At 39.4% G+C, this 27,694-nt stretch overlaps 1 protein-coding gene across 11 annotated transcripts in view; it reads right to left on the bottom strand.

The window, feature by feature from the left end:
* The window catches only part of CDK8 (cyclin dependent kinase 8), a 120,813-nt gene that overhangs the window by 9,593 nt on the left and 83,526 nt on the right, over positions 1-27,694 (bottom strand). For 4 of the 11 annotated variants that reach the window (XM_073794984.1, XM_019936869.3, XM_019936861.3 and 1 more), the window contains exons 5-12: positions 25,995-26,052; positions 23,532-23,663; positions 16,771-16,914; positions 14,277-14,346; positions 13,397-13,469; positions 10,714-10,811; positions 10,020-10,098; positions 9,738-9,896 (exon numbers count right to left, since the gene is read on the bottom strand). In XM_073794984.1, the coding sequence (XP_073651085.1) occupies positions 9,738-9,896; positions 10,020-10,098; positions 10,714-10,811; positions 13,397-13,469; positions 14,277-14,346; positions 16,771-16,914; positions 23,532-23,663; positions 25,995-26,052 (813 nt within the window). Of the gene's footprint in view, positions 1-1,171; positions 7,446-9,737; positions 9,897-10,019; positions 10,099-10,713; positions 10,812-13,396; positions 13,470-14,276; positions 14,347-16,770; positions 16,915-23,531; positions 23,664-25,994; positions 26,053-27,694 lie in introns of those variants that run through there. The other 7 variants (XM_019936867.3, XM_019936868.3, XM_019936865.3 and 4 more) reach the window with 7 other exon arrangements.

Genomic DNA, 27,694 nt, shown 5'->3' with positions numbered 1-27,694 from the left:
TAAGAAGCTTCTGCACAGCGAAGAAAGCCATTAATAAAATGAAAAAACAAACCTACAGAATAGGAGAAAATATTTGCAAATCATATCTCTGGAAAGGGTTTTATGTTCAAAATATTTAAAGAACTCACACAACTCAATAGCAAAAAACCAAAGAATCCAACTTTAAAATGGAGAGAAGAACTGAGACATTTTTCTAAAGATGGCATACAAATGGCCAACAGGTATATTAAACGGTGCTCAACATCACTGCTCATCAGGAACATGCAAATCAGTGAGATATCACCTCACACCTGTTAGAACGGCTATTATCAAAAAGACAAGAGATAACAAGTGTTGGTGAGGGTGTGGAGAAAGGGAGTCCCTGTGCACCTGCTGGTGGGAGTGTAGTGGGTTGGCCAAAAAGTTTGTTTGGGTTTTTCTGTTACATTATCTTATGGAAAAACCTGAACTTTCTGGCCAGCCCAATAATTGGTACGGCCACTATGGAAAACAGTATGGAGGTTCCTCAAAAAATTAAAAATACAACTACTGTTGTATTCCCACTTCTGGGTATCTATTTAAAGGAAATGAAATCAGTATCTCAAAGAGACAGTTGCATCCTCGTGTTTATTGCAGCATTGTTCACAATAGCCAAGGTATGGAAACAACCGAAGTGTCCATCAATGAATGAATGGATAAAGAAGATGAGTGTGTGTATATATGTAAAAATACACATACACACACATCTTCTTTGTATACACACACACACATATTGTTCCCATACTGTTCAAGGGCCCCAACTTCTTCATAATCCAATCCAATGACCCACCTGTAGCTCATCCCAAACCACCACAGGGAAAATCTTAGTAAATTGATACTACTGCGAAGCATAGCCTAGCACGACCTACTTGACCAACAATGGCTTCCTCACCGCTGACATCTTTTGAACACACTTTTTTAGCCTGGATTCCATGCTACCCCAGTGCAGAAGCCAAGACAAAGCATTGCGCGCAGTTGATTTACATGTGAATGTGATCTCAGGGAGCAGTAGTGTCAGGTGAGGGAGAGAACAAGGAAGGAAAACCAATTCAAGGATGCATTATTCGGTTGGCTGCCACCGTGGGTGACTGGGGCTCAGTTCTGTCAAGACCTTCTAAAGTGCCTTACGAAATGCCTCTCCAAACTGTTCTGCTTTGGGAGATCAAAGGAGGAAGCATCTATATATTGATTCTTTTTTTTTTTTAATTTTTTTAACTCTTTATTTTTCAATTTAATTTTATAAATTAATTAATTTATTTTTGGCTGCGTTGGGTCTTCGTTGCTGCACGCGGGCTTTCTCTAGCTGCGGCAAGCGGGGGCTACTCTTCGTTGCGGTGCACGGGCTTCTCATTGCGGTGGCTTCTCTTGTTGGGGAGCACAGGCTCTAGGCACGTAGGCTTCAGTAGTTGTGGCACGTGGGCTCAGTAGTTGTGCCTCACGGGCTCTAGAGCACAGGCTCAGTAGTTATGGCGCACGGCCTTAGTTGCTCCGTGGCATGTGGGATCTTCCCGGACCAGGGCTCGAACCCGTGTCCACTGCATTGGCAGGCAGATTCTTAACCACTGCGCCACCAGGGAAGTCCGCCATTGATTCTTTTAATCCATTGGTCAAGGGTAACACCCTGGGCATCAGTTGCCCCTCGTATCCTGAGTTCAGAGTGGGTCCTACGAGCATTCTGCACGGATGAGGCATCAGAGAAGCTCCACTGCCGCGGGCCCCGGCAAAGCACCTGCCCGAACATGGCTGCAGCCCATGTGGACACAGTCACTGTAATAGCAGCTGGAGGAAGAAGGGGCCCGGAGCAGTCTGACGTGCACAGGAGTCCTGCGTAACTTGGCACAGTGAAAGCCTCTGACGACATCAGAGAAAAATTGTAGTTGTCTGTTTTTGCCTATGTAGAGCATATTTTCCGCCAGTGCAGAAATTCAACTGGAAAAGCAATTACCGCATATTAATCAAGCAGATTTTAGGGCCTACTGAACCCAGAGGCAGGTTTTAAAATCCCTTATATTGTTGAGTATGCTTTCAACAGACATTATCAGTAACTAGTAAAATACAAATTCTTTTTGCACTTTGTAATTTAAATGGGAAAGCACACCAAGAAATGACCTCATCTGAAAATAAAACAGCCCTCGCTGGCAGCCCACAAGCTTATTTATTTCATCTCTGGCTCCTGCTGCCCAGGACATGTTCTGTGCTCTGGACAGATGCACACTTCACCCTGTATGACATTCCTAGGCTTATTCCTTTCTCTGAGTCCTGGAAGCTGAGGTAAAGCAAATCTGACTTGGTCACATAGCTGAATAAGTTTGAGCAGGGCACGGTCTCTCGGAACTCCATTATTCTCATTTGCAGAATGGGGGAAAATACTACCTAACTCACAAAGCTTTCGTGAGGAGTAATTCTATGTGTAAAAGGCTTCACGTAGTGCCTGTCACGTGGTAGGCATTCGCTGTAACTTTAGGGTCCAGGCGACATAATAAAGCTAATTATGCAACTTTGAAGCGTGATGCATAGTTTGCTCTACGCAATGCCTTCTGGCGTTTCTGTGACAGTGAAAACATCATTGTTACGATTACAATTCTTATTATTGACAGGGGCTTGGAAAAGGTGAATGACTTGACCAAGGCTGACATTAAGTAAGCGGCAGGGCCAAGACCTAGGTCTTCTGACCCCAAGCCCCGTGTTCTTCAGATGCTCCACACCAATCCTCCCCACCCCAAACCCTTCCCACGGTGCCGCTTCCTCTCAAGACGGGAGAGTCATGGTTCCAGCCCTTTGCTTAGTGCTTGATCCCGTCATGGCGTCCACTATTGTGTTTCCTGTGTGTATCCTGACTCCTCAATTAACTGTAAATGTAGTTCCTTGAGTGTTTGAGGACGGCGATTGAGGTTTGTTTCAGTTCTGTTTGGCTACAAGTCCTAACGGACTATCAAACACTTACCAAATGCTCAGTAAATATCTAGTGAATTCAACTCTCTTGCTCGCTCAAAGAACATTCAGGTTATGAGCAAATTCATACATGAGATGAAGATTGTATTAATTGTTTAGTAACACTTTAGAAAAGCAGGAGCCCCAAACCCTTGCAGAATTAAAACAAAAAAATCTTAATGAAGACTACTGAATTCAGGGGGACCTTTGAATATTCCAGCCTTGGGATTATCAATGCGCTAGCTCTCCGTTTCGCTCATTGAAACACTCTAAGCTGATTCGGGAGAGGCTAGGAAACGTCTGGTCATGAAATGACTCCAAGTTTAACTTACCTGCTAGAACTAGGTCATACTGTAAGTCTTAAGAAAAAAGTCGGATTTCCATTCGGAGAAAACACTAATAATAGCTAACACTTATGCACGCTTAAAAGCTAGGCACGTGCTAAAGCTTTACAAATACTAAATTTTAAATCAAGTTTAATGCGCAATTTACATACAAATCACCAATTTAAAGTGTACAGTTTGATGAGTTTTGAAAAACGCATATATGCGCACGTGTAACCACCACTACAATCAAGATTCTACCAAACTTTCATTTTTATTGCTGAATAATTTATTTCACTGCATGGATATCTCACAATTTATCTATTCATCTGTTAATAGACATCCATTTGCGGGCTATAATATAAAGGTATTTTGAACATGCATGTACAGACTATTGTGTGGACATGCTTTCCTTTCCACTGGGTAAATACCCTAGAGTGTGATTGCAGGGTCATATGGTAAGTATACGTTTAACTTTATAAGGAACCATCAAATTGTTTCCCAAAATGGCTGTTTTTTATATTCCCACCAATAACGTATGAGCATTCCAGTTGCCAACACTGGATTTTGTAGGCTTTTTTTTTCCTATTTGTTTTTTATTAAGGCTGAGTTTAAAGCCACTAAGACTCACCTACACAGTTCTGAGGATTTCTGCATTCACTTGCGCAGCAAAAATCAAGATACAGAACGGCTGCATCACTCAGAGAAATTCCCACACGTCCTTTTGCAGTCAATCCCTATCTCACTCTTGCACCCCGGCAGCCACTGCTCTGTTTTCCGACCTCATGGTTTTGCCTTTTCCAGAATGTCATATAGGTGGAATCGTGAGTATCAAATCAACACACTGTACACTTTAAACTTACATAGTGTCGTATGTCAATAATATTTCCATTTTAAAAACAAAACCAAAAACCTGCCTTTGTGGAGTTTACCTTCTGGGGCGGGGCGAGGAAAAACAAGAGGCAAGTGTACGTTAGTGATGGTCAGTGCCATGTAGAAAATAAAGCCGGGGCAAGGGGGCAGGATGCTGGCTGGTGTGGGGAGACGAGGACAGACTGCAGTCTTATACACAGTGCAAGGCAGGAGCCTCTAATAAGATAAGATCTGAGCAGACCTGAAAGAGGTGAGGGAGGAAGCTGAGAAGCTGGGGAGAGACAGATGCGGATGGAATAGGAAGTGCAGAAGTCTCGAGACCACAAGCGCATGGCAGGTTCCAGGAACAGCGAGGACAGCGCTGGAGCTGGAGCAAGCAGGTGACGGGGTGGGAAAGACACGGCAGGACACGCAGAGCCTTGTTGGGCACAGTAAGGGGTCTGGCTGCCACGGATGGGGGTGAGAGGGGGAACGGCAGGAGGACCGCCCAGGCTGCTGTGACGAAGAAGACAGGTGCGGGGAAGGGGGAGGAGACAGCAGCTGGGAGCCACTGAAGGAAGAGCCGGGTGTGGGGTGGAGGGGGTCGTGGGCGTGCGCGTGTATGGAGCCAAGGTCTCCCTGTGGCTCGGACAACTGGGAAGGCGGGTAAGTCTGTAGGACGGCAGGCTGGACGGTCGAGGCAGGAGGCAAGTTTGGGTACATTCAGTCTAGAGAGAATCTGAGTCATGGGTCAGATGTGCCAGACAGGTCTGGGCTGGGAATCTGGGACTCGGCAGCCAGGGAGCAAGTGTGAAGAGGAGAGGCCTGGGATGCAACAGGGAAGGGACAGAAAGCAGTCAGGTGTGGATGAGAGGCGCTTCGTGGAGAAGCAGAGCCAGGGAGCAGGCTAGAGAACCACAGCAGGTGTGGGTGTCTGTCGTCTGTCACAGACGCAGTTAAATATATGAGTCTGCAGCTCAGGGAGGAAAGAGGCTGGACTTGTGAATTTGATGGTCACCAGCAAGACTGGGCAGGGCTGCTCAGCGAATGGGGGTTGATAAAGGAATAAAGAAATCTGAGGACCGTGCCCGAGACGTTTCCAACACTTCAAGTGGAACTTGTTATTGTGGGTTTTGCTTTTTGAAATTCACGCAGGAGAAGATGGCTGTCAACAGAGCAGCCCTCTCTCCGAGCCACTTAACTGCTACTGTTTGCTCAAGCTTTAGACCAGCCTGGGAGCGTTCCTCGTGCGTGTCCCTCAACTACTGCATCAGAACCAACTGGGGACCCTGTTGAAATCGAGGATTCCATGTTCCACCCCAACCCTACCAAAACCACCTCGGGGGCCAGACCCCGAGAAGACAGAAAACTCCAGATGATTCTCATACACACTAAGTTTAAAAGCACTTCATTAAAGGCAGGGAGAAAAAAGCAGAAGACAATCAGAGCGGAAGGGAAATACAGGTAAGACTGACGGCGGTGACACAGCGGGGGAACTCTGTAGCCAGATCTGGGCATCGTGTGCAGAACTGGGGTGGGAAGACTCAACACGGAAACACGGGTTCAGCTCCTAAAGACCACCGTTACCGTTAGGGTCAGGCCACTCACTATCGGAATTCCTCAGTTCTTAACATGTTTTAGAATAGCTTTATATGAATGAGTTGAATTTTTAAGAAAAGGAGTATGGTAGTTTCTTAATCTTCTGTATTTTGTGTCGGAGGAGGAAGTAAAAATAATTGTTTGGGATAAAAGAGTCAAAGTAGGCTCAGCATATCACAGAATTTGGCATTATTCTAGAAATGGAAGGCTCATTATGATTTCTTTCTACTAGAAAGGTGTCTATCTCACATCTTGTATTATAGCACTAAGTGTAACAAAGAAACGAATCCGTATCTAAACCATAAGTCATTAGTTCATTATGGAGGCAGAAGATCTAGATATTATTAATGAAAACAACTGAAGAGATTTATTTGGAGGCCACCTGTTAAGGCACGTTTTAAAATAAAACACCTTTGTGTATATAAAAATACAATTGACTCCATATTTTGATTTATGAAAAATAAATTTATTACATAACACCTTGTTTTTAACAATGTTCAATTTCTTTAAATTCAGAATACTTGTGTCATTCATGTAAAATAGTTTGATACAGTACATTGTATGTTATAGGTTTTCTTTTTTCCTCAAAAATTCTAAGGCTCTCCTACTCCTTCTCCTTTGCTGAAGTAAGGGCACCCTAAACAACGTGCGAACAAGTTTTTAAAAAGAAAATGAACTGAACAAAATTTTAGTAGCACTACACCAACCAGCTTTCAAATCAGGACAAAGTATCTGAATTGGATGCCGCACCTTTTTAAGGAAGTTATCATTCATGCTTTTTTCATCTTTAAAGCATGCTCACAAGTCAGCAACACCAACAGGAAAAATGAAACACCGTCTATGACAATCAGTTCAGTTTGTTTGCTGAACCAAACAGGTTTATATCAATGACAACATATTTAATTACTATCAATAGCAGCTTTAATACCAGTCAAGTCATAGATTAAAAGTAAAAACAAACTCATAAGTTGGAAATCAATCTTTGGGAGTTTTGAAACCTTCCTGGAAAAACTATGTGGCTTCTTGTACTTTCAAAAAATTCCAAGCAGTATTCTTGGTCAAAAAACACTGATTAATGTAGAAAACGAATCAACCCACTGTTAAGACACTAAAATGAACGGTGTACCGAAATAATCTCATTTTGAGTCTTGGTTACTTTGTTAACATATACTGTATGTTTCAAGTACCAGTTAAACTTTTGTGTGTGTGTGTACTATTGGTCAGATAATGTTGTTACACTGGAAGAATTCACCACATACAACGACAAATGCTCGCCCCTAGCACGTTTCACAGCTTCAACTGCTACAGACTGTCACTGAAAAAAATGCATTGGTCAGTCTGAACCATGTCAAGTAAACTATGGAAGTAGCAAACCCACAACACAAACTGTGCTAGCACTTTCTTCTCAAGTCTAACTCCAAAAAGGTACAACTTGGAAGCCACTACCCCAATCTGTGGAAAGTGGTGGAACTCGGCTACCGGACATTTGACTACGTGGCTGCACAGTACATTCTCATGGCCCATTCCAGGTTCCCGCCGAGAGCCGCAGGCAGCCCTGCAGCACAGCGACAGTGCATGGACAGTATCCGATGCAGCTCAGTACCGGTGTGTCTGATGAGAGTACTGTGGAGGCTGCTGGGAGGTAGTTGAGTATCCCATGCTGCTCTGTGGCTGTGATGTGCTTGGTCCAGGGTTGGGATAGGCAGCATGTGGATTGGAACGCTGGAAAAGGAGAGGGAGGGCAGATGTGACTCAGGTGTTCTATGCGCTGGCTGTATCCTGAGCCAGCAAGGCTTATGTGTGGTTGAAATGTCTTCTATTTTACGGCAGTAAGAATTTTAAAAGTCTTGTGCTATGTACTGGCTTTAGAATTAAAATGACAAAACCCCCAAATCTTTTAATATCAGCTTTTCTTTATGAAGGTCAGAAGTATTTCTGGTAAAATAACACTAAGCTGAGTCTTATTACTGTGCTGTGCAGTTCAGTTTTTTTCTATAACAGGAACTCCCTTTTATGCTGTTTTGTATCTACCTGATAAATGATAACTAACTTGCCTGGGATGCTTACTCTTGAACTCAATGATGTGTACATTAAGAAATTCAAAGCTAATCTACATGCTTGTTTCTTCAATAGAAAACTCTCAGCACACACGCATGACTAAAGAACAAAAATGAATATGACAAAAAAGGGTACCGCAGAATCATTTCTTCAGCATTAGATATTTTTACGCCCTTTACATTAATGAAACTTACTTTCTGCTACAAGTGATATACAAAAGTAAAGTTACAATTATTAAAATGTAAGAAGAGTGGTATTCTCAATTCTACAAACAGTGCAAGGGGCAGCGTTCAGAGTCCTCTGGTTTTGATCTCTCCTATTGCTATTCCCACGCCTGCACCTCTCTCTCATACTGTTAGTTCCCCAAGACAAACACTACGAAAGATTAACCGTGATTTAATACCTTCTTCTTTCAAAGCATGTTTAATAAATCATGTAATTTGAAATTCTGCCAGCCCTAGCGAAAATAACATTTTAAAAAGAGTGGACATGTGAAATTGTAGTCAGAAATGCTATTTTTGAAACCACCCACAAAAACCACCACAATAATAACGTCAACAAACAGAAGCACGGCAGCATGCTCCACCCTGCTCCATTTTCACGCTCAGGACGCACCACCTGGGCGTGCAAACAATCCTCGTGCCGACAGGTGCGTTCTTTCCCTCCAGGTGGGGAGGAAAAGGTAGTGGAGCAAACATCAACCCGCAAGACGCCTGTCTGCGAGCTTACAGGAGGACAATTACTACTCGGGCAGACGATGATTCCCAGGGTTTGGTGGGCCGGACCTCCCGTTAACCACAGCAAAGAGTTCATATCTAGTTCTTGAGGTGGAGCCGCAGGCTCTGGGAGCCGTATTAGTTTACTAAGACCTCTTTCTCTCTTTTAGTAGGGAAATAACTCTAACTGGTCAAGTTTTCAGTATGCTTCCACACTGAAATCCAGATCAGTTGAGAATAGGATTAGAACCAGCAGGGAGGTGGTACACGATGTTCAAAATGGGTCTGTCGGCAAAGGACCTGACCATGTCACTTGAGAGGATCCACAAGTGGCATCGGAGCCACCCCCAGCAGATCTGAGTCTGCGTCCTGAGTCTGCCTCCAGCTCGTGGGGTGAACACGGGAAAGGGGTTTAACCTCTAGAGCCTCAGTTTTCTGAAACGACAATAATGCTGACCTCACAGAGTTGTAACGCTTGGAGGAAATGATGTCTGTTTCACACTTAGTAGAAGAGCTGGCACATGGTAAGTACTCAGCAAGCTCTTCCCATGATTACAGTCACCACCAGCACCACCACCAGCACTCAGGAAGTGTGTCCTGTGCACTGTGAACGCTACTAAGAATTCTAATGATGACGACGATAATAAGAACGAATAGGTGAGTGGTGTCATCTACTAAATGCCTGTCAGTCGGGCCGGCCACTGTCCTTAGCTCACGTCCGCTCATGGAATCCTGACCACAGCCTCACGCTGACCATCATCCACATCCATCCGACAAATGAGGAAACTGAGAACATCTGAACCACCTATTCAAGGTTGCCCAGAAGTCAGTGGCGGGGCTGGGATTTGGAAGCCTGAGTCCTTAATCACTGTGGTTTCAGAAACGACAGGCATCACTTCCTGAGCGCCCACTGTACGCTGGGTGCTGAAGTTCACCACAGCTGTTCCCACGGCAACGGCAGGTTAGGCTTCGCCCGTCTCATGTTACAGATGAGAAGCTAAAGCCTTGTCCAAGGTCACAGAGTTAATGAATGGCGTAATTTACGTCTGATCATGTCAAGTCTGGCTAAGCCCCCTCTACTGTACCACCAAGTGCTTTCAATGCCAATAACTCTTCATGTCAACGTGTTTCCCAGGCATGTAAAGGTCGGTATTTTCTTAACGACGTCGCATTTTCCAGTGGTCACAAGCCCACATGCAATACTGACAAGGCAGGTCAATGCGAAACAGACGGGAAGTACCTGATAGTCTGAGGTCATGATCAGTCCACCTGAGGTAGTGGTAGGAGGGACGACTCTCACTTTCTTCAGCGGGGGCCCCTGGGTGTGACTGCTGTCTTGATTCCCTGGGTGGCCGGTCCCATTCGTGTGGTTATTGCCCTGCTGCTGCTGCTGGTTCTTCTCAAGTGGTTAAACACAAAAATAAAGCTCAGCTCAGGAGGAGAACAGAACATGTCCAAGCCAGGAAACGGCAGAGTGGCACCGAATCAAACAAGAAGCGGCCAAGCGCACTTTAATACTTACTTTGTCTCCTTTGTCATCAGGCTCCTCTTCTGTTAAAAATTCTCGCTTGGGGTAAGGGATTTGACAACCGGCAAAAACGCTGATCATAAGAAAAAAGAAAAGTGATTTCGGGTATACTAATCAATATTTCAAATGCTGCATTTAAGTGGTTTTTGTTTTCATCTTTTAAGATGGACTCTCTGCCTGCTTATTTGTGATATAAGCACCTTTCATGGCTCTGTGACACAATGAATCTCTTCTTCTAAGCAGTGACATCACAGCAGGTCAGGGGAGGGCTTTTCATGGTATAAAAGTAATCAATAATCATCTGATAGGACTCAGCTTTCTTCTTTGATCCCAGGCTCCTTTTTCATCACCACAACCAAAAGATAGATTCCAGCTGGAATGTCACTATTTTACTCTCCAAACTGCATTTAAAATGAGAGTATGGAAACACAAATATATTTGGGAATGGAGTCTGCAACTGGAACACAATACTGTAACTGCAAGCAGTGAGCCAGCTCAGGGAGTCTGAAGGAGTGACAGCTGTAAAACCCCTGACGACACTTCAGTCATCAGAGCTCATTTTTCACTTCTCATAAGGATTTCCTTGGGTCCCCATGTAAGAGCAATGGCAACTTGGAGCTGACAACTAAAATAAAGCATGCAGCAAAAAAGTCTATCATGCTAGTGAGTTAATAGATTGATCACTTACTCTGATGTAGGAAGTGGGTCTTCTAGGAAATAGGGGTCCTGCATAGCCTGCTCTGAGGTAATTCGCTTTATTGGGTCCATGGTAAGCAACTTCTGAAGCTGAAACCACAAATCATAAACACATCACTGCATTACTTCTCTTTGTTTTATACTCTTTGGCACATTTTTGGGAGGCATATGTTTTTTGATGAATAACACCAGAATTTGGAGGGTATTTATTCCCCCAAACTAACAAAAAAAAAACCTCCCAATTGTTCCACTTAATGTAATAATTCACATTTTAGTCATTCTAAGACTCATTATCTCACTTGGTTCTCCTACAAGAAGTAACTAAACTTATGTCTTCTTACTCTAAACCAATGACCTTTTCCCTAAATCGCTATATCCAATTTAAAATGGGACTAAAATTCTTGTATTTTCTGTTAAGGGGAAAACTTATTATAACACAAATAATACACCAGCCACATGTGGCTATTTAGATTTAAATCTAAATGAATTATAACCAAATTAAACCAAATTAAAAATTAATTAATTAATAACCAATTAAGAAATCAGTTTCTCAGTCATGCCAGCAAGCACACGTGGCTGGAGCTGCCCTACCAGACAGCACGGGCGTCTGAGTCCTCCTGACAGTGCCGCGCTGGTCTGAATAAATGTGGTGGCTGGCACAGAGCTCGTAAAGTGCAGAGGTGTAGCTATGAATTTATTAGTTGAGAGATTCTGAACAAGTTACTTAACTACTTTGTAACCCCATTTCTCAAATGGAGATTAAAAACAGTACCTTTTATCATAAGTTTATTTTCAGAATTAAACGAGTTAATATGTGGAAAGCAATTATAGCAGTGCTGGGCACAAAGAAAGCACTATATAAGTGTTAGCCATTATTATTACTATTATTACATAAAGCAATGTCACACTAACGTGAAAACTCAGTATCTTTTGGCTGAAATATAATTTACTGAAGGGTCTATGAACTAGAGTATTTGATGTAAATATGTGATTTAAGAGATGATCTAAACAGTAGTCTCTTAGCTTAGATCTCTGATCTAATGCAGTGTTTTCCAAGCTTTAGAGTACACCAGAGTCATCCCTGGAGCACTTCCTAACAACTCCCAGATATCTCTGGTGCTGCTAACCTATGACCATACTCTGAAAACCAAGCAACTAGCAGACATGTGGAGACAGTGGGAGATGACCCAATCAGAGAACAAACGGACAGAAAATATTTTTAAATGCAGATGAAATGCTGGGATGCTGAGACTTTAATTTTAATGAGCTGATATTTCAGTGGAAGCACAATTTATTTTGAGATTGAAAGGAAAAGCATGCATTTGCTACTTAAAATACTCAACAGTTTTAATGGAATTGTATTAGAGCTTTCAGATGGAACCACCCAAGATAGGTCACCCTAGTAAAAACAAGCAAGTAAGCTGTAAAGGAAGCCTATCTCTCTACACTTTTTGGTGGTGGTGGTAGAGAGAGTCTCCTCAGACTAGACTGAGTAGCAGTCAATTGGGGGGACGTAAGATAATTCCCCTAAATTGTGACTTTTGTTCTACCACTATTATCATTATTTTGTTAGAATAAATAAGGCCATAACTTTGAAGGATCTAACTTACCTTCCAATTTGGGTACTATTTTAAGTACATTATAAGAAGCCATGATTTGGATAATAATACACTGTGTGGTAATATGGTCAGTTAAGCACTGCTTTTTAAATTGCTGATTAGATATGAAATGTATGATACACAACATGATAAAAAATTACTGAAGAAGATGCAGAAGCAGAAGAGGAGAAGGAGAAGAAAAAGCAGAAATACAAGAAATATTTGCCAAGGGGCCTGGTACTGTAATAAAGGAAAGCTTAATCCTTTCAAAGTAAAGAAATTCCCATTTAATGAACTCATTTAAAAATACTGGGAATAAAGGATTAAAAGAATTTAAAGCCAAGCAAAATATAACCCGCTTCCCCAAATTCCCCCTTTATATTACTTTTTTTGAAAACTGAAAAACATTTTTAATTGTTATGATGTAAAAATGGAAAGTTTACTGTAAACAAGTTTAAATTGACAATAGTTGAATATAATGTCACAAATTACCTTGATAGTGCAGATTCATTTAGATTCTAGGTCAAATCATTTTTCTATTATATACTATCTATATACTACATTTCTCATATTCTTCCAGAAAAAGCACATAAAGGTCCCTGAAGGACCTTTAACAGCCAAGTCTATAAGAGGTAAACTTATAAAGAGGTAATCTGTAAAGCTATTTCTGAACAGTGGGATTGTTTTCATCTTGATTCTTCTTTGAAATTTTAAAATAACTGATGAAAACCAACAAATGGAATTTTAAAAATGACTTGACAGACTTGGTACACTGACTCTCTTTAGAAAATCTAATGTAACCAAACATTAAGTCTGTGAATTAATGTTTAGAAAAATTAGTATTAATTTTTCTAATTAATTAGAAATTCGAATTAATTTTTCTAATTAATGGGTTTAGAAAAACAAGTATTTGATATCTTTACTATATGCACCAACGAGATCTCTGCATTAGTATTACTATTAAAGAACTCTAAGAGTGCTGAGTAACCACAGAAATTGACTCAAAAAAGCCTCAGTTGGGCTTACCGGGGGAAAAAAATGCATTAGTACTGTTTAGTACTTTTCTCTAATGCTTACCAAGTGGAATGCTTTACTATCTGGTTTAACTTTATGTTTTTCCATATACTTGATAAGGCTGCAGTTGGTATACCTGAAAGAGAAATACTATGAAATAGCTATATTAGATATGAGGTTAATTTTACATTGGCTGAAGTTTTTCCAAACAGAATTATTTTAATGATAACCAACACAGAACATACATTGAAAATGGTATTCAATCAATTTTATATTCCATTCAGTATTCACACCAGTCACTTCTGAATGGATACTGTGGATTAAATGCAAGATAATTTCATGAATAATGTACACACTGTTTGGCTTTGTTCACATGAATGCTATCTCAACAATTATCTTAAATAACATATGGGTCAAGAGTTTAACTCAGCCTTATTAGTAAGTTTAAAATAAATACAAATTAAAAAAAATTTGTCACAGGTCTATAAAATCCCTCTCCCAATCCCCTTGATCTTACATAGAGAATAAACGAAATATTCCTTCTTCTCCATTAAAACGTACTTAAATTTACAACCAACCTGGGTGGGTAGGCAGGTGGCTATCAGCAAGGTTTGTTTATTTCAGTCTCTTACTGCTTCAGCTATGATACTTTCCATGGATGCACAGCTTCCAGAAAGTAATAAATATGGAAAGAAATGAACTGACTTTTTTTCTCATATCCAAATCAGCTAATATAAGATATTCACCTTCTTTCTATCACCATTCAAACATCTTAAGAAATGAAGACTATCATAATGCAAAAGTATTTATTAGACTAAATAAGTAAAATTATTTAATAGGATGATCTTGTGTTGAGTATTCTACCATGTTGAGTATTCAATCTTATACTAAGAATTCTAGAAAAGCAAAAATCAATAAAAGGTCTATTTTCTTTCCAACTTACGTATTTCTTCTGAAATCTTTCATTAATGTTGAATGTTCAGGCATCTTTTTTATATCTTCCCAATCTTTATCTGTGAAATACATTGATATAATTTTATATTGTCTAGGTTCCTATTCTCAAGAATTTTAATAAAGGTTACTTCACTTTTCATTACCTGTCCTATACTTTTAACTTCCATGAAAGCACAGACTTCAAATAAATGGTCAGCTATAGTAAACATCTTAAACATGTAAATGCAATTCCCCATACCTTGTACTGAGTTCAATCTATCTCTTTTTAACTTTACTTTTTGAATGCCTACTTTCTACATGTTTTACTATAAGTTACCTCAATTTCTGTAACGACAGAGGAACAAGTTATAAACAAATATTTCTGTTATTTAATAGTTCTATTTCTATTTGTAAAACCACTTTTGTTCCACCAAATTTCTTGGTTAAATCAGCACCCAATCTCCTCAACAAAAAGTGTACTATCTTCCCCCTCAGTAGCTTTAAGCTGGACCTCTTTTCCTATGGTCCTCCTCACTTTCCCCTCATTAAATACACTGGTTTATGTGGTCATCAAGGTAACCAGTAGCAGCTCTTTGAGATGGAACAGAATAGGATGCAACTAGCATATTAACAAGTCAGCTGGTGCCTTGGCTAGTTTCCAGCTACTGGATACATTAGGTGGGAAATGCCTAGATCAGTCTTGCTGGCATTAGAGCTACTCAGACACCACACGCTTTTTTAGAAGCCTGCTGTCACCCTCAGGGCACTTCACTGCGAGCCCACAGGTGCCCGCACTCTACCAGGTAGCTTCACAGCACTTCAGCTTTTAAATGACCTTCAGAGGTTTGCTTTTCTTTCAACTGACTTATAAAAATATTTGCTACCTAACCTCCAGATATCACATATTGTAAACTAAACACATACTTTAAATTCCTAAATGGCATTTTCTCCTTAACTACTTCCTTGTTCAATTTCTCAAGCTAGAAATCCTGAGATAATCTTTTATTCTTTCCTCAATTACATGCTTCCTGTCAAAAATTATATCTTTATTCTTTCTTCTCCAACCAAATCACTTTATACCTGGAGTACCGCTACGGGTAAGCAGCTGGTTTCCTGACTTGAGTTACCTTTCTTAAATTGATTTTTACATACCCCTGCCATACTAATCTAAGATTGAACATAAGCCATGTCACTAGTTCTCAAGGACTTATCACAGAGTCTCATTCTTTAGCACAAGTCTAAATTTTGCTGCCTGCCTTTTAGGTTCCTTATAAGCTAAGCCTACCCTAACTGTGGAACCACATACTAAGAACTATTTTAGAACCATCACCAATGGAGGCTGCCCCCCAACTCCACCCCTGTAAGCCATGCTCTTTCCCCTGGGGCCTCTGAAATGATGGGCACATTCAGAGGTGGGAAGAAAAGGCCATTCTCCCCATTACTCAAACTACTCCCATTCTCTCAACATTCTCCTTAGAGCAGTTCAATGTCAACTCCAAGAGGGCAAGAGTCATGTCTGTTATATGAACAATATTTCATATTTAACACAGTGCCTGAAACATGGCAGGTGCTCAATAAATATTTAGTGAATAAATGAAATTCCCATCACAACAAAGCAATCTTTGTAGAAATGTCAGTCAATTTTGGAGAAAGGTAGTTATTCTGCATTTACTGATAATTAACACTTACAAGGGATGTGGAATTATAACTCCCAGATATTTCTGTATTAGTTTTGAGTTACTGACCTAAGAAAAATTCATAATAAGAAATAACGTCTAATAAGTACTTGACTAGCCAGAACTATGTAGGGGTTTTAAACAAATTTTCTTTATTCTGGACCTCTGGGCAGAGTTTCTGGTGGGTGATGAACGGCTGTCTTGTGGCACAAGGGACTGGGATGCAGCTAGAGACCTAAAGCCTGTGACGGGACACCCAACAACTCCCTCCCTGCTGCAATCAGTGCAGGCATGGCCACTGTGCAATGTGAGCCCTTCACTCCCATCCTGACTGTTCTAACTTCAAAGAATGTTCTTACTGACAAGAGTTATATAGCAAAAAACGCTATTATTCAATACAATGTACTGCACAGTGCCCTAAATAGAAATACTGTTCAAAATTTGTAATCAAATACCAAGTAATGACATTATTATATATATTGCCAGACAAAAATATATACTACTGAATTTTATTTCATCTCCAATGGTGAGAACTAAAGGCACCTTTTAAATATAGATATTGCAATCATTTTAAATATGAAACAAAACAAAACCCAAAACCAAACAAAAATACACCCTGCAAATTCAAGAAACCCCTAAATATTTTATGCTAATATGTGAACTCTACAAATTTTGCTATTTCTATGGATCTTTGATTAATGCAAGTCATCAACACAGAGAATTGAGTAAGAGTAGCTTTCATCAGCTAAAAATATACACCTTTCCAATGAAGATATCTAAGTTCAAACAACAGTGATTTAAAAACAAAAACAAAAACATAATGTGTACCTGCAGGAAATCCCATTACATTGAATATTCTGTCCAGCTGGTCATGGTGATAAGGATTACTAGTTTTGATGTCCTCTTGTCGACAGTGAAATATTGGTTCTGACGTTAGTAGTTCTGCAAATATACACCCTATAGCCCAAATATCTTTAAAACAAAAAGAAAGAAAAAAAAAGGAAAAGAAAAGAAAAAAAAGGAAAGGAAAAAAGAAAGGAGGAAAATAAAGTGGTTCTTTCCAAAAGAAAATGCATTTTTATGTTGGCAGGGAGTGTTTTTTAGTTCTTTTTCTCCCCTAATAAGCCATATTAATTCCTAGCAATTATAAATATCAAGGAATATTGTCTGTACATACATATTCCCACCCCACCCACCCCAGTGTTTCATTCCCTGTTAAACCTCCATCCCACCCAGTGGTCTCAGTCCAAGTTTAATCGAATTTATTACCTAAAAATTTTGGTGAGTGTAAGTGCTTCAAACATTACCTTATCTGTGAAATACATACAAAGCTGCAGATGGAACATGGGAACCATAAACAAATAAAGCGAAACGAAAAAATAAACAAACAGAAAACCCAAACAGCCTGTGAAATTGTGCATACTTGCCAAAAACAATCAGCACCATTTTTTGAGGTAAAAAATATTTTTATTCCTATCTAGTTTATGTACTTATTAATTTGTGAAGCTTAACAATTATCCTGCCATGTTAGCACTAGTTAGCAAGGTACTGTTCCAACAAGAAAAAGACAATGCCTAGCCTCAAATATTCTAATGAAACAGTATTTATACTGGAAGAGCTTCTTGTTCAAGTGTTTCTCCATGCTATAGCAGAGTCAGACTTTGCAAGTTTAAGTGTTTTATAAAGACAAGAGAATATGGGGCAAAATACTACCTTTAAATAGGCACAGAGGTGACAAATTCATAAGAATTATTTAAAAGCCAGGCAAATGGATTCCTCTTTATACAACAAATTTCCTTCACTCACTTTAAGATACAGGCTAACTTTCATTCACATTAAATTCTTACTAAGAGAACTATTGGCAGTGGAAAGATATACATGCCAACCTGGAATCTGAAGCTGCAAGCCTCCATTTCTACTCAACAAATCCCTAAATCGACCATGGTAACTTCCCTACACTCAGCACAATGCTGTGCACACAGCAGCCACTCAGTAAGTGGTTTCTCACTGACCTAACCAACACTGTGGTAAACACAACTACAGAAGGACAAAGTAACATCACTATTTTATTAAGGCCGATTAGTCAGGTATGTTAATAATGGTCACTTAAATAGAAAGTGGGAAAAATGTTAATTTATAAATAACTGAAAATTCCTAAAATCTACAACTGGAATATAGATATTTAATTTAATGTAAAATTATCACACTTACATTTCAAAGTAACAAGTTAAACATCTATTTACTTTAAGATGACAAATGAGACTACAGCAAGTGATTTTAAAAATGACACTGTCTGCCCATCAGTTTTCTCCCCCATCAGAGAACCAGGTCTGGCCAACACTACCATATGGAAAAGTCTCATCAAGAAATAAAAGCCAAGCTATTTTCGTTTTACTACCAGAGAGTAAGCGGGAAAATTAATTATTTTGTGATTATTCTTTATACATGGTTATCCCATAGGAAGCTGACCTTTGATCATCTCAATCCAAGGGAAGATAGGCAAGCTGAGTGGGGTCACCAAGAGGGCCGGGCGGGGGTCAGTCTGCATCTGTAAAACGCTACTCATAGCACCCAAGAGACATTGTAACAACTCAGCTTCGTTACGAAAACTCGAACAAAAAAATAAAACATGTAAAGGAAGATGAGAGGTAAGTAAATAGTTTAGCTATCCTATGTTGCTTTAAAAAAAAAGTCAGGAAAGTAGGATTTCCATAATTACTTTACTGAACCTTGCTTAACTTTACCCTAAATAACCTCTCTCTTCCTATCTTTTCTATTATCTTTCACCTTCTATCAATTTCACCATCCTTCCCTTCTTCAAATCCAGACATTAATCACGAATTTGAGTTAGCTGATCAGGCTATTACTTCGGATAAATTTCTAAATCTTTGTAAACAAGTCTCTCCTATCTTGCCTATTTTTTCAGATTGTGCCAAGGGAAAGTCCCTTCCTGCTCACCTACCTGTCAAACTCCTTCTAGAAAGACTTTCCAAATTAAAAACATACAAATCCCATCTATTTCTCAAAGTATGTGATGTTCATGTGTAGCTACTGAGCTAACCAGGCAAAGTGGACCGCAACTGGGGGCTACACAGAACCAAATGGGGGGAGGAAAGATGTGTTAAATTTGTTTTCATCAACAAGTGTACTAACAGTTAGCCTCCATCTCAATGAAAGAGTAAATTCACATCCTCCCGGTTTCACTGAAGTTCAGACTTTAGTAAAACTTTTAAGACTGCCCTAGTTGACTGTTTAAAGATTGATACCCCTCTTTCAGCCTTCTCCACAAGGTCAATCAAACAAAACCCCCAACAGTCAAAACTGAATTAAACTTTGTCCCCAGGAGCACAGTGTTGACTAAGCTATCATTTTCTCTCTTGGGTTCAATGACTCGGCTTGCAGTTCCATACAATGGAGTGAATGAACGCAGCACTAAGATCTATTCGCCACGAGGGTGGGAACATGCTGGCTGATGTGCTCAGATTTCCCCTATGCTCTCTTGCTTCTTCTTAGCACCTTCAGTCTAACATAACCCACCAAACTCCACTGGCAGATTTAACCCTTCTAAATGAGACCACTAAAATGAACGTACATCCAGCAAATAATAGGTAAATTCAACCACGAAGGTTCTTCTATCTGCTGAGCCTACTACAACTACCAGACAGGGAAGTCAAAACGCTGGGCAAGTGCCTTCAGGGTGGTGGTGGGGATGTGCTGAGTGCTTTACTGCATGCTCAGGCTACCCACCTGTGGAGCTGGAGGAACGAACCGTGTGAGAGAGACTGGAAGCAAGGAAGACGTTTCATTTTCTACTCCTGGATTCTATTTTTTAAAACTTATATTAAAAATGGCTTATATATGATTTCTGTCTCTCTCTCAAACAAAAAAGCAATTTGTAAGATATCTACATTATCACTTTTTTGAGCAAACATTTTGATAGAAGAAAGCATTTTCCAGTATTGCTCTGGGCCAGGCCAGGCATATGCGGAGGGACTGGGACTGACCTTGGTCTCAAGTCATCTGCCCTCAAGTCAGTTCCCTCTGTGCTCTCGCTACCTCAGAAGGCAGTGGTTTCTATCCAACGTCACAGAACTTTCAGAGTTGAAGGGGATCTGAGAGATGATTTAGGCTAAATTCTCATCTTCAAAAAATGAGGCCATAAAGGACTAAACACCTTGCCTAAACACCGTCCCCCTCCCCGAGTGGCAGAGCTAAGGCTACAAGTCAGAGCATTAGTCTTGGTTACTTCTGTTGTTCAAAGATGACAACATAGTTTATGCACACAGTCATACTGTTGTCTCAACTGGATGGAGATCCCTTAAGGGTAAACGACATAATCTGCGTTCATTTTGGTTTTAAAAAGTCTAACAGTTATCCAATAAATTTTGATGCTGATGAGAAGGAGGAAGCCCTTCTCTTTGCTAAATTATAAAGCCATTTGAACAAAGAAATCTATCTAACAGCTGGTAGTCTAGCTTTGTGACAAACAGCCCTAACCTAAAACTGCTAGACTGCAGACTGTCCTGGTGAATAACAGCTTATACAATTCTCAATGCTCACAATAAAATATAGATTTCTTAAGAAAAAAGTAATAAATGATGAGCCAGAGTCACAAACCTATGTTATAGTTTATTTTTTACTCAATTTAAATCAATTCAGTGTTGAGTTTTCTGTTAACAGCAGCTGAAATTAGGTAATTATTTCCTTATTTGTATAGCCTCTTAATATGTCTTACCAAAAGTAACACTGCTTTTAAATATTCATTTTCTAGGTGGAAAAAATATCTATGTGTCATATTAGTTTTCATGCTTAACCATTTAGAATACCTTTGTAAAAAAGATAACCAAATAAATGTGTGCTTAGGTAGTAATATACATTCAAAAACAGGGCTAGCTTCAATAACTTTTATTTTTCCTCCTAATTGACTTTTAAAAAAATAAATATTTTATTTTGGAATAATTTTAGATTTTTAGAAAAGTTGCAATGGTATAGTACAGAAAAGTCTTATACCTGACTAACTTAATCTACCTTTATTTTTCTATACAATAAAATGTGATCTCAAAGCAGGTATAAAGATTAGTGAACATAAAAGATTTTGTGAAAAAAGACATGCTGGATTCAAGATTAATATGGGGGAATGATTACAAGTATTTTTCCTTTCCTCTTCTTGAGTATATATTGAAATGACAGCAAAGAAGTAAAGGTCCAAATCCACAGTAATAGAGAGAACCAGAGGAGACCATCAGGGACAAGACCCATTCACTCACTCAGCAGAGTACTCAGTTCTCACCATGCAGGTAATGGCCTCCAGTGGTGAACAGCTGGTCAAGGCTTACCCATTTAGGGGATTTCAGACAGGAAGACGGAAGTGTGATGGGTAAGGCTGATGGTGTGACCAAGGAAGTTCTCTCTGAAGAGGGAGTATTTTGACTAAGATATGGATGAAAAGAGACTGGACATATGCAGACTTGATCTAGCAGAGATACAAATAAAAACATTTCTGCAAACAGTTCAGAGAAGGCCCCAGCCCGCAGTATTACTGCTGAGTGGGAAGCAGACTTGCCTCGCACTGCTCTGGGGAGATTCTGTGCTCGGAGAATCAGCTACAAAGTCTGTATTTTGAACACTTGATCCCTCCCCACCCACTACTGCCCTGGGGCTACCAGGTACACAAAGCTTGGGCCAAAAGTTGGAGATTCTTCCCTTAAAGAATCTGAATGTCCTCAGTGCAAAGACATGTGCATACTGGCATTTAGGATTCCCCAGTTAATGGCAGTTCTCTGCTGGATCACCCTGAAGTAAAGCCTGCCAATCTATGAGCCCTCTGATCCATGTACACTAAGTTCCCAAGCAGCTTTTTGTAACCTGATTCTCAAATGCAAAGAGACATCAAGGGTCAACAAACAGTTCAAGAACACCAGCCACATGAAAGTGAGAGAACAAGACATATCAGTAAAAAAAAGCGACTACAAAGAAAACACAGATAATTATTCCAGAAATATAGCAAATTACAAACAATTCAAAAGCATCTTTATCACTGTCCTCACAGTGTATTTAAGAAGCTTTTTTTTTCCATAAAGCAATACAATATGTTAAAAAAATAATCAGAGAATAAGAAGGGGTTCTTAGAAATAAAAAAGACAAAGGCAGAAAAGCATGAGAAGAAAAGTGGTATAAAGGATCAAACATCTGCCTATCCTCAGTTTAGGAAAGAGAAATAAAAACACAGAGGAGCCAATCAAGACTAGCTCAAGAGGATTTCCCACAGACATGGGACATAAACTTCGAACTGAATGTGCCTACCAAGTGGCCAGCACACCACTGTGAAATACAAGGGTGAGAAGTTCTATTTGTTTTCAGAAAGGACAAAACCCCAGGTAATTCACCACTGAATGAGAACAAGATCAATGTGAGACTTTCCATTAGTAACACTGACGCTAGAAGACAATGGATGAACATCACCAAATTCTGAGGGAAAATCATTTTGTACCTATAATTTTAATCCCTACCAAACTGGAAAGTATCATGAAGGCATTTTTTTCAGAAATACAAGAACTAGAAAATTTACCTCTAAGATAGGTTACTTAAGAATATGCTGTAGCAAAGCAAGGGATGAAATAATGAAATCCAGAAAGAAATAGATCCCACCCAGAGGAATAAAAAAAGGAAAAACTGGGATGAAAACCAATCCAGAATAGAGCGAAATATAGAAGACTTGTGGGTGGAGTTATCCAAAAAAAATAAAAATGGGTTTAACACCATCCTGGAGAACACAGAACAAGTTAAGTAAGCAATAAAGGCACATAAAAAAGGAAAAAAGAAAGGCAAAACACATAAGAAAAAACTACATGATGATAACATTCTACCAAATAAAATGAAGCAGAATAAAGATGTCATTAATGGAAAAGTTGTGATAAAAGGATTGTGGTAGTTGAACATCAAATCCATTAGAATATGCAGCCTAAGTATAAACAACAGTGGGCATTATGGTTTGCAAACAGAAAATAAATGCTGTAAACATCAACAAAGTGGTAATAATAATAATGATGACAATGGTACTATAAAGTGAGAGGTTGGTGGGGGAAGAAGTAGAAGAGCACTAATTTCCTAATTCTTCAAAATAGGGAGATAATCAATACTATCAAAAATTGAAAAGTGAATTAAGATGTTCTAAACGCCTACTTATTTTCATAATCTTTTTTCCTTAATTTTAAGGGGATCTTTTAGAAGCTAGTATTTCTTTTGGTGAAAGAAAACATTTGTTTGAAGTTCAACGATTAAGAAATTTTACTGTATTTATTTCTCTCTTCAAGTAAAATTAAAATACTTTTTACTTAGAATTCATAGTATAGTCCCATATATTTAAAAACTTTTTTAGCATCTATTTATCTATCAGAAAGGGATGTCTGGAATGGTACACCCCTAATGCTAATGATGGTATTTCTAGAGAGTAGAATTTTATGTTAGCTTTTGCTCTTACTTTTATAATTTTCTATATTACTTGATTTAAAAATATACAGAAATATGTATACTTTACAACAACAAAGCCACTTTTAAAAAGTCATGGAATTTTAATTAGTTCTACTCACCAATAGCTTTGGTATAATGTCTTGCTCCAAGAAGTAATTCTGGGGCTCGGTACCAGAATGTTACGACTACTGGATCCAAATCTGCTAAAGGCTTCAAAGGTGAATTAAATAATCGGGCAAAGCCCATATCAGCTGTAAAGAAATAACAGCAATGCTAAGGACACAGATTTTTACAAATTTCATTGATTACTCTAATTTTACTATTATTATTAAGATATGAAAAATGTGAATTCCGGGGGGAGAAAACTAACAAAACCAACACAACATCTCACCCCTTTCAGAGTCTAAATATAAAACAAGTTTGAGATCTTCATTCATTGCCAACTATTGTCACTCACTCTTCCACTGGGTTACAGACACACTCTGCTGCCAGAGGTCAAGGGTGACCCTACCCCTCCGGGCAGATTTCCTTCCATCTGTCTTACCACCATTGGGACAGGGCTGTGAAGCTGCATTCCCATTCTTTTTATTGGTCACAAGCACCAAGAAACTAGATCAGTTAGGGTGAGGCTTTCCATTATTTGCACCAATAAGCATGTTCACTGGTATAATCAGAAGCTGACTGTACAGTATAATAATACCACTATTTCCCCCCATTTATTTGGGTGGAGTTTTTTCTTTAAAGAATCATGCCTGTTTTTTAAGCTGGAAAAGACTTTAAAGATCATATAATTCAATCACCTCCTTCTTCAAATGAGGAAACTGAGGTTAGAAGAAATTAAGTGATTTGACAAATGTCTTAAACTCGTATCTCAGAGCTGGAGCTGTAATGAGATACAGTTCACGGCATTTCACACGGTTTAATACATAGCGTGGTAATTCGGGCATGGACATTTTTCCTAATAAACTGCCACCTTCTTATAGGCAAAAACTGTCTCTTTTTCATCTCTCTCCCCCTTTTAGCATCAAGTACAGTGTCATTATACATTGCTTTTGCCAAACACACGCTGAATGCACAATCACTATTCATACCACCTATTCGAAAATTTCAAGATTCATCCACCATTTGTTTAATTTTGCTGTCCTAATATATATTTTTAACGAAGTAGGCCCCAATCTAATCTACTTAATTACAGAGGATAAAAAAAAACCCACAGAAATTTGGCAAAGAATTAAAACCATGAGTCGGATTACTAAATACTGGTTTACAGAAGAACTAATATTTCTTCTTAAATGTGAATACTTTAAGCCGTTAGTGGCCCCCAAACCTGCCAACATCATACATGTTACACAGAAGTATAATTCCAAACTAGATTACTTTTAACATATAAAATTCCCCTAAATCTTACAGTAAAGAACACATCTGTAAATACTGTTTGGCTGGGTCTTTTAGATTTTGCATGCTTTGAACTTACATTTGACTTTGATACCACCAAGGTGGATTGGATGAAATCCTTTAAAAGCACATGTAAGGACTTAACAGGCATTTGATACTATGGTAAGCACTGACAGGGCCTGGTTCTCAAAGCAAGTCAATGACTAGGAGCATTTCGAGGTGCGTCAAATGTTCGCACTACTAAAACACTTGCAAAATTTATATCAAGAGTACTTCGAGAGTCTAATTAGAAGTAGAAAATGAGACTTGGGGAATTTATAGGGGAGGGGAGGGAAGAAGGGTTAAGAATGCCTGGGCTTTTCTTTGTTGGTGAGGTGGTACAAATCAGCCGATAATTCTAATGCATATTAAATCTTACAATCAGAAGTCCCTATTTACTTTGTTACATACTCCCATAAGCCTGCTTGCTGCTCTTAAATTAATATAATTTAGTGACTACATTTCTTCTATCCACACACAAAACAAACTGAATAAATGTGACAAACACAACTCGGAAATGACAATGAAAAAATAACCAGTTAGGAAAAATAAATCTAGTTCTATCCTTACAGGTTATCAGACCAGGAATGGGTAAAATTTTGCATTGATATATAAGAAAACAGAGCTATTAGAAAACATGCCGGGGTAGAGAACGCTTGTTAATTTTTTCCCTTCAGGCAAAGGCTCATTAGAACCTACTCAGCCTCAGTGGCATCCTTAGTTTGTAATTCCTAATCTAGATGAGGCTAACAGAGGCATATGTTCTCATCTAATGTGGCTCAGGTAAACAGAACCGATGGTATAATTACTAGTACACTGTATGCCCTTGTGACTAAAGGTGAGGCTGGCTTCTAACATGGATAGAAGCCACTCACCTCTATAGGCTATTTTTAATGAAAGCAAAATTTCTAAGAAACTTGCATAGCTTATTTTATAATTAGAACACTTCAGTCTCTAAAGATTGTCTGACACCTTTCAAGAGTGTGAAACATTTTTCACTTTTAATGTATACTCTTTAGAAATGGCTTCGATCACATGGAACTATATGAATAAATGCATATTATTACAGCAAAAATTAGAAGTGATAAAGCTGCCTGCAAAAGTTTTAAAAGAGTGCTACACTGTGACTTATCAAAGATATAACATACCAATTTTTACTCTTCCTCGCTCAGGACCTTCACCCATAACTAAAATATTAGCAGGTTTCTGTGGAAACAAAATAGTGTTTTTTTTCAGTAGACAGTAGTGGTTTCTTTTAAATAGACAATATGCCAATATAACATAAATCCACCTTTAAAAAAACCACATTTACTCAAAAATTAAAATCAAACACAGGAAGTCACCAAAGAAACTGTATGTGTATATATGCAAAGCAATATGCAACTTCATGAAGGCCAAATATGGCAGTGCTTTTCTCCAGGCAGAGCTAAGGCTTTTCTTGGCCCTGTTATCAGTCTGCTTTCACTACTGCGGAACAGCTGGCAGAAAGTTAAAATGCTGTGCTTCCTTCTAACTCTTTCAGTTACATAAAATGTCCTGCAACTTCAAGGGAAAATGTATCTTCAAATATAATTTAACACTAAGCAGCAAGTTAATTATAGGGAAGGGACCACCTGATACCCTTTTTTGCAAACCGCATAATATGTACCTATGTTTCAAATAAATTATAGAGAAATCAATTTAATAAAGTCTCTTCTAAATGAGTTAGCAGAGTAATAGGAATTTTCCATGACCTGAACATCTTTGAGGTTTTCATTTTTAAATAAAAAAGGAAGCTAACATTTAAAGTGAGATTTTACAAAAGTAGTATTTCAAACAGTTCTTAAGTCTCTAGAAATAACAAGGTTAACTGCCATCTAAAATGTGTCACAGTGGCGTCTACTATACTAACACAGAAGGGTTGTCCCTCTTCAAGGAGGAGAGAGGGAAGGGAGGAAGAGGCAGTCCCCAAACGTCTCTCAGGCTGCCACCCTGCCATCGGCCTGCTCTGACTGCAGTTCTACCAGTCTGCTGAATAAAAGTGAAACCAGATCACGACGCCTTTCAAATACCCATCAAAGCAATCTTGGAATCAAGTTAAAGATTTTAATGAAGGCTGTTTACAGTGGTAACCAATTCACAGGCTTCCCTGACCATATTTAATGACAGCCCCTATGCTATTACTGATAAAACGTAACTTACAGTACCTTATTCTACCAACTACCAAAGACCAAAATTATTTTTTTATCCTCAGTGAAAAAACACTGCTGAAATGGTAGCACATACATTTCAAAGGCTGAAAATTCCTAGTTTTTAAGATGAGGAAACTAGGCACCAGAGCGAGTGCATGACTTGCCCCAAGTACAATCACGGAGATGGGGGTGGGGGGCAGTAGCAGGATGTGCCCCGTCTCTGAGCAGTGCAGTGCCCCTTCCTAATAGACCCTTCTGAAGGTAATTTATGTAGCAAGCTTTAAATGGACGTGTATTACCGTAACTATAATGTTTTGTTCAAGAAAATGTTTTCAGAACGTCCATCATCACACACACGCTCCCGCCCACTGAGATAGCTGGTGAAGCACCGAGAGGAAGCGCAGCACTGACAACACTCCCTGTGAGCCACGTGGAGCTGCCAACAAAGCTGCTCATCAGGGACACTGCAGAGCTCAGCCTGCTTCAGAGGAAGCCAGGTCTCAGAGACTCGTGCGAAACGCCGCCAGCGTGTTGGGGGGGGGGCGCCCTCCAAGAGAAGAGGCAGCCCGTCGGTCTGGCTGAGGGAAAGGCCTGCTCTCAGTCACAGTGTGGCTCAGGAGGGGACTGGATATTTGGGCTAGAACTCTCTTCTCATGGTTCATCAGGGCACGACTCCC

This window comes from Tursiops truncatus, chromosome 18 (genome assembly GCF_011762595.2).
Source record: "Tursiops truncatus isolate mTurTru1 chromosome 18, mTurTru1.mat.Y, whole genome shotgun sequence".
In the NCBI taxonomy this organism is placed as follows: domain Eukaryota; kingdom Metazoa; phylum Chordata; class Mammalia; order Artiodactyla; family Delphinidae; genus Tursiops; species Tursiops truncatus.
This window is presented reverse-complemented; position numbering and strand designations above follow the sequence as displayed.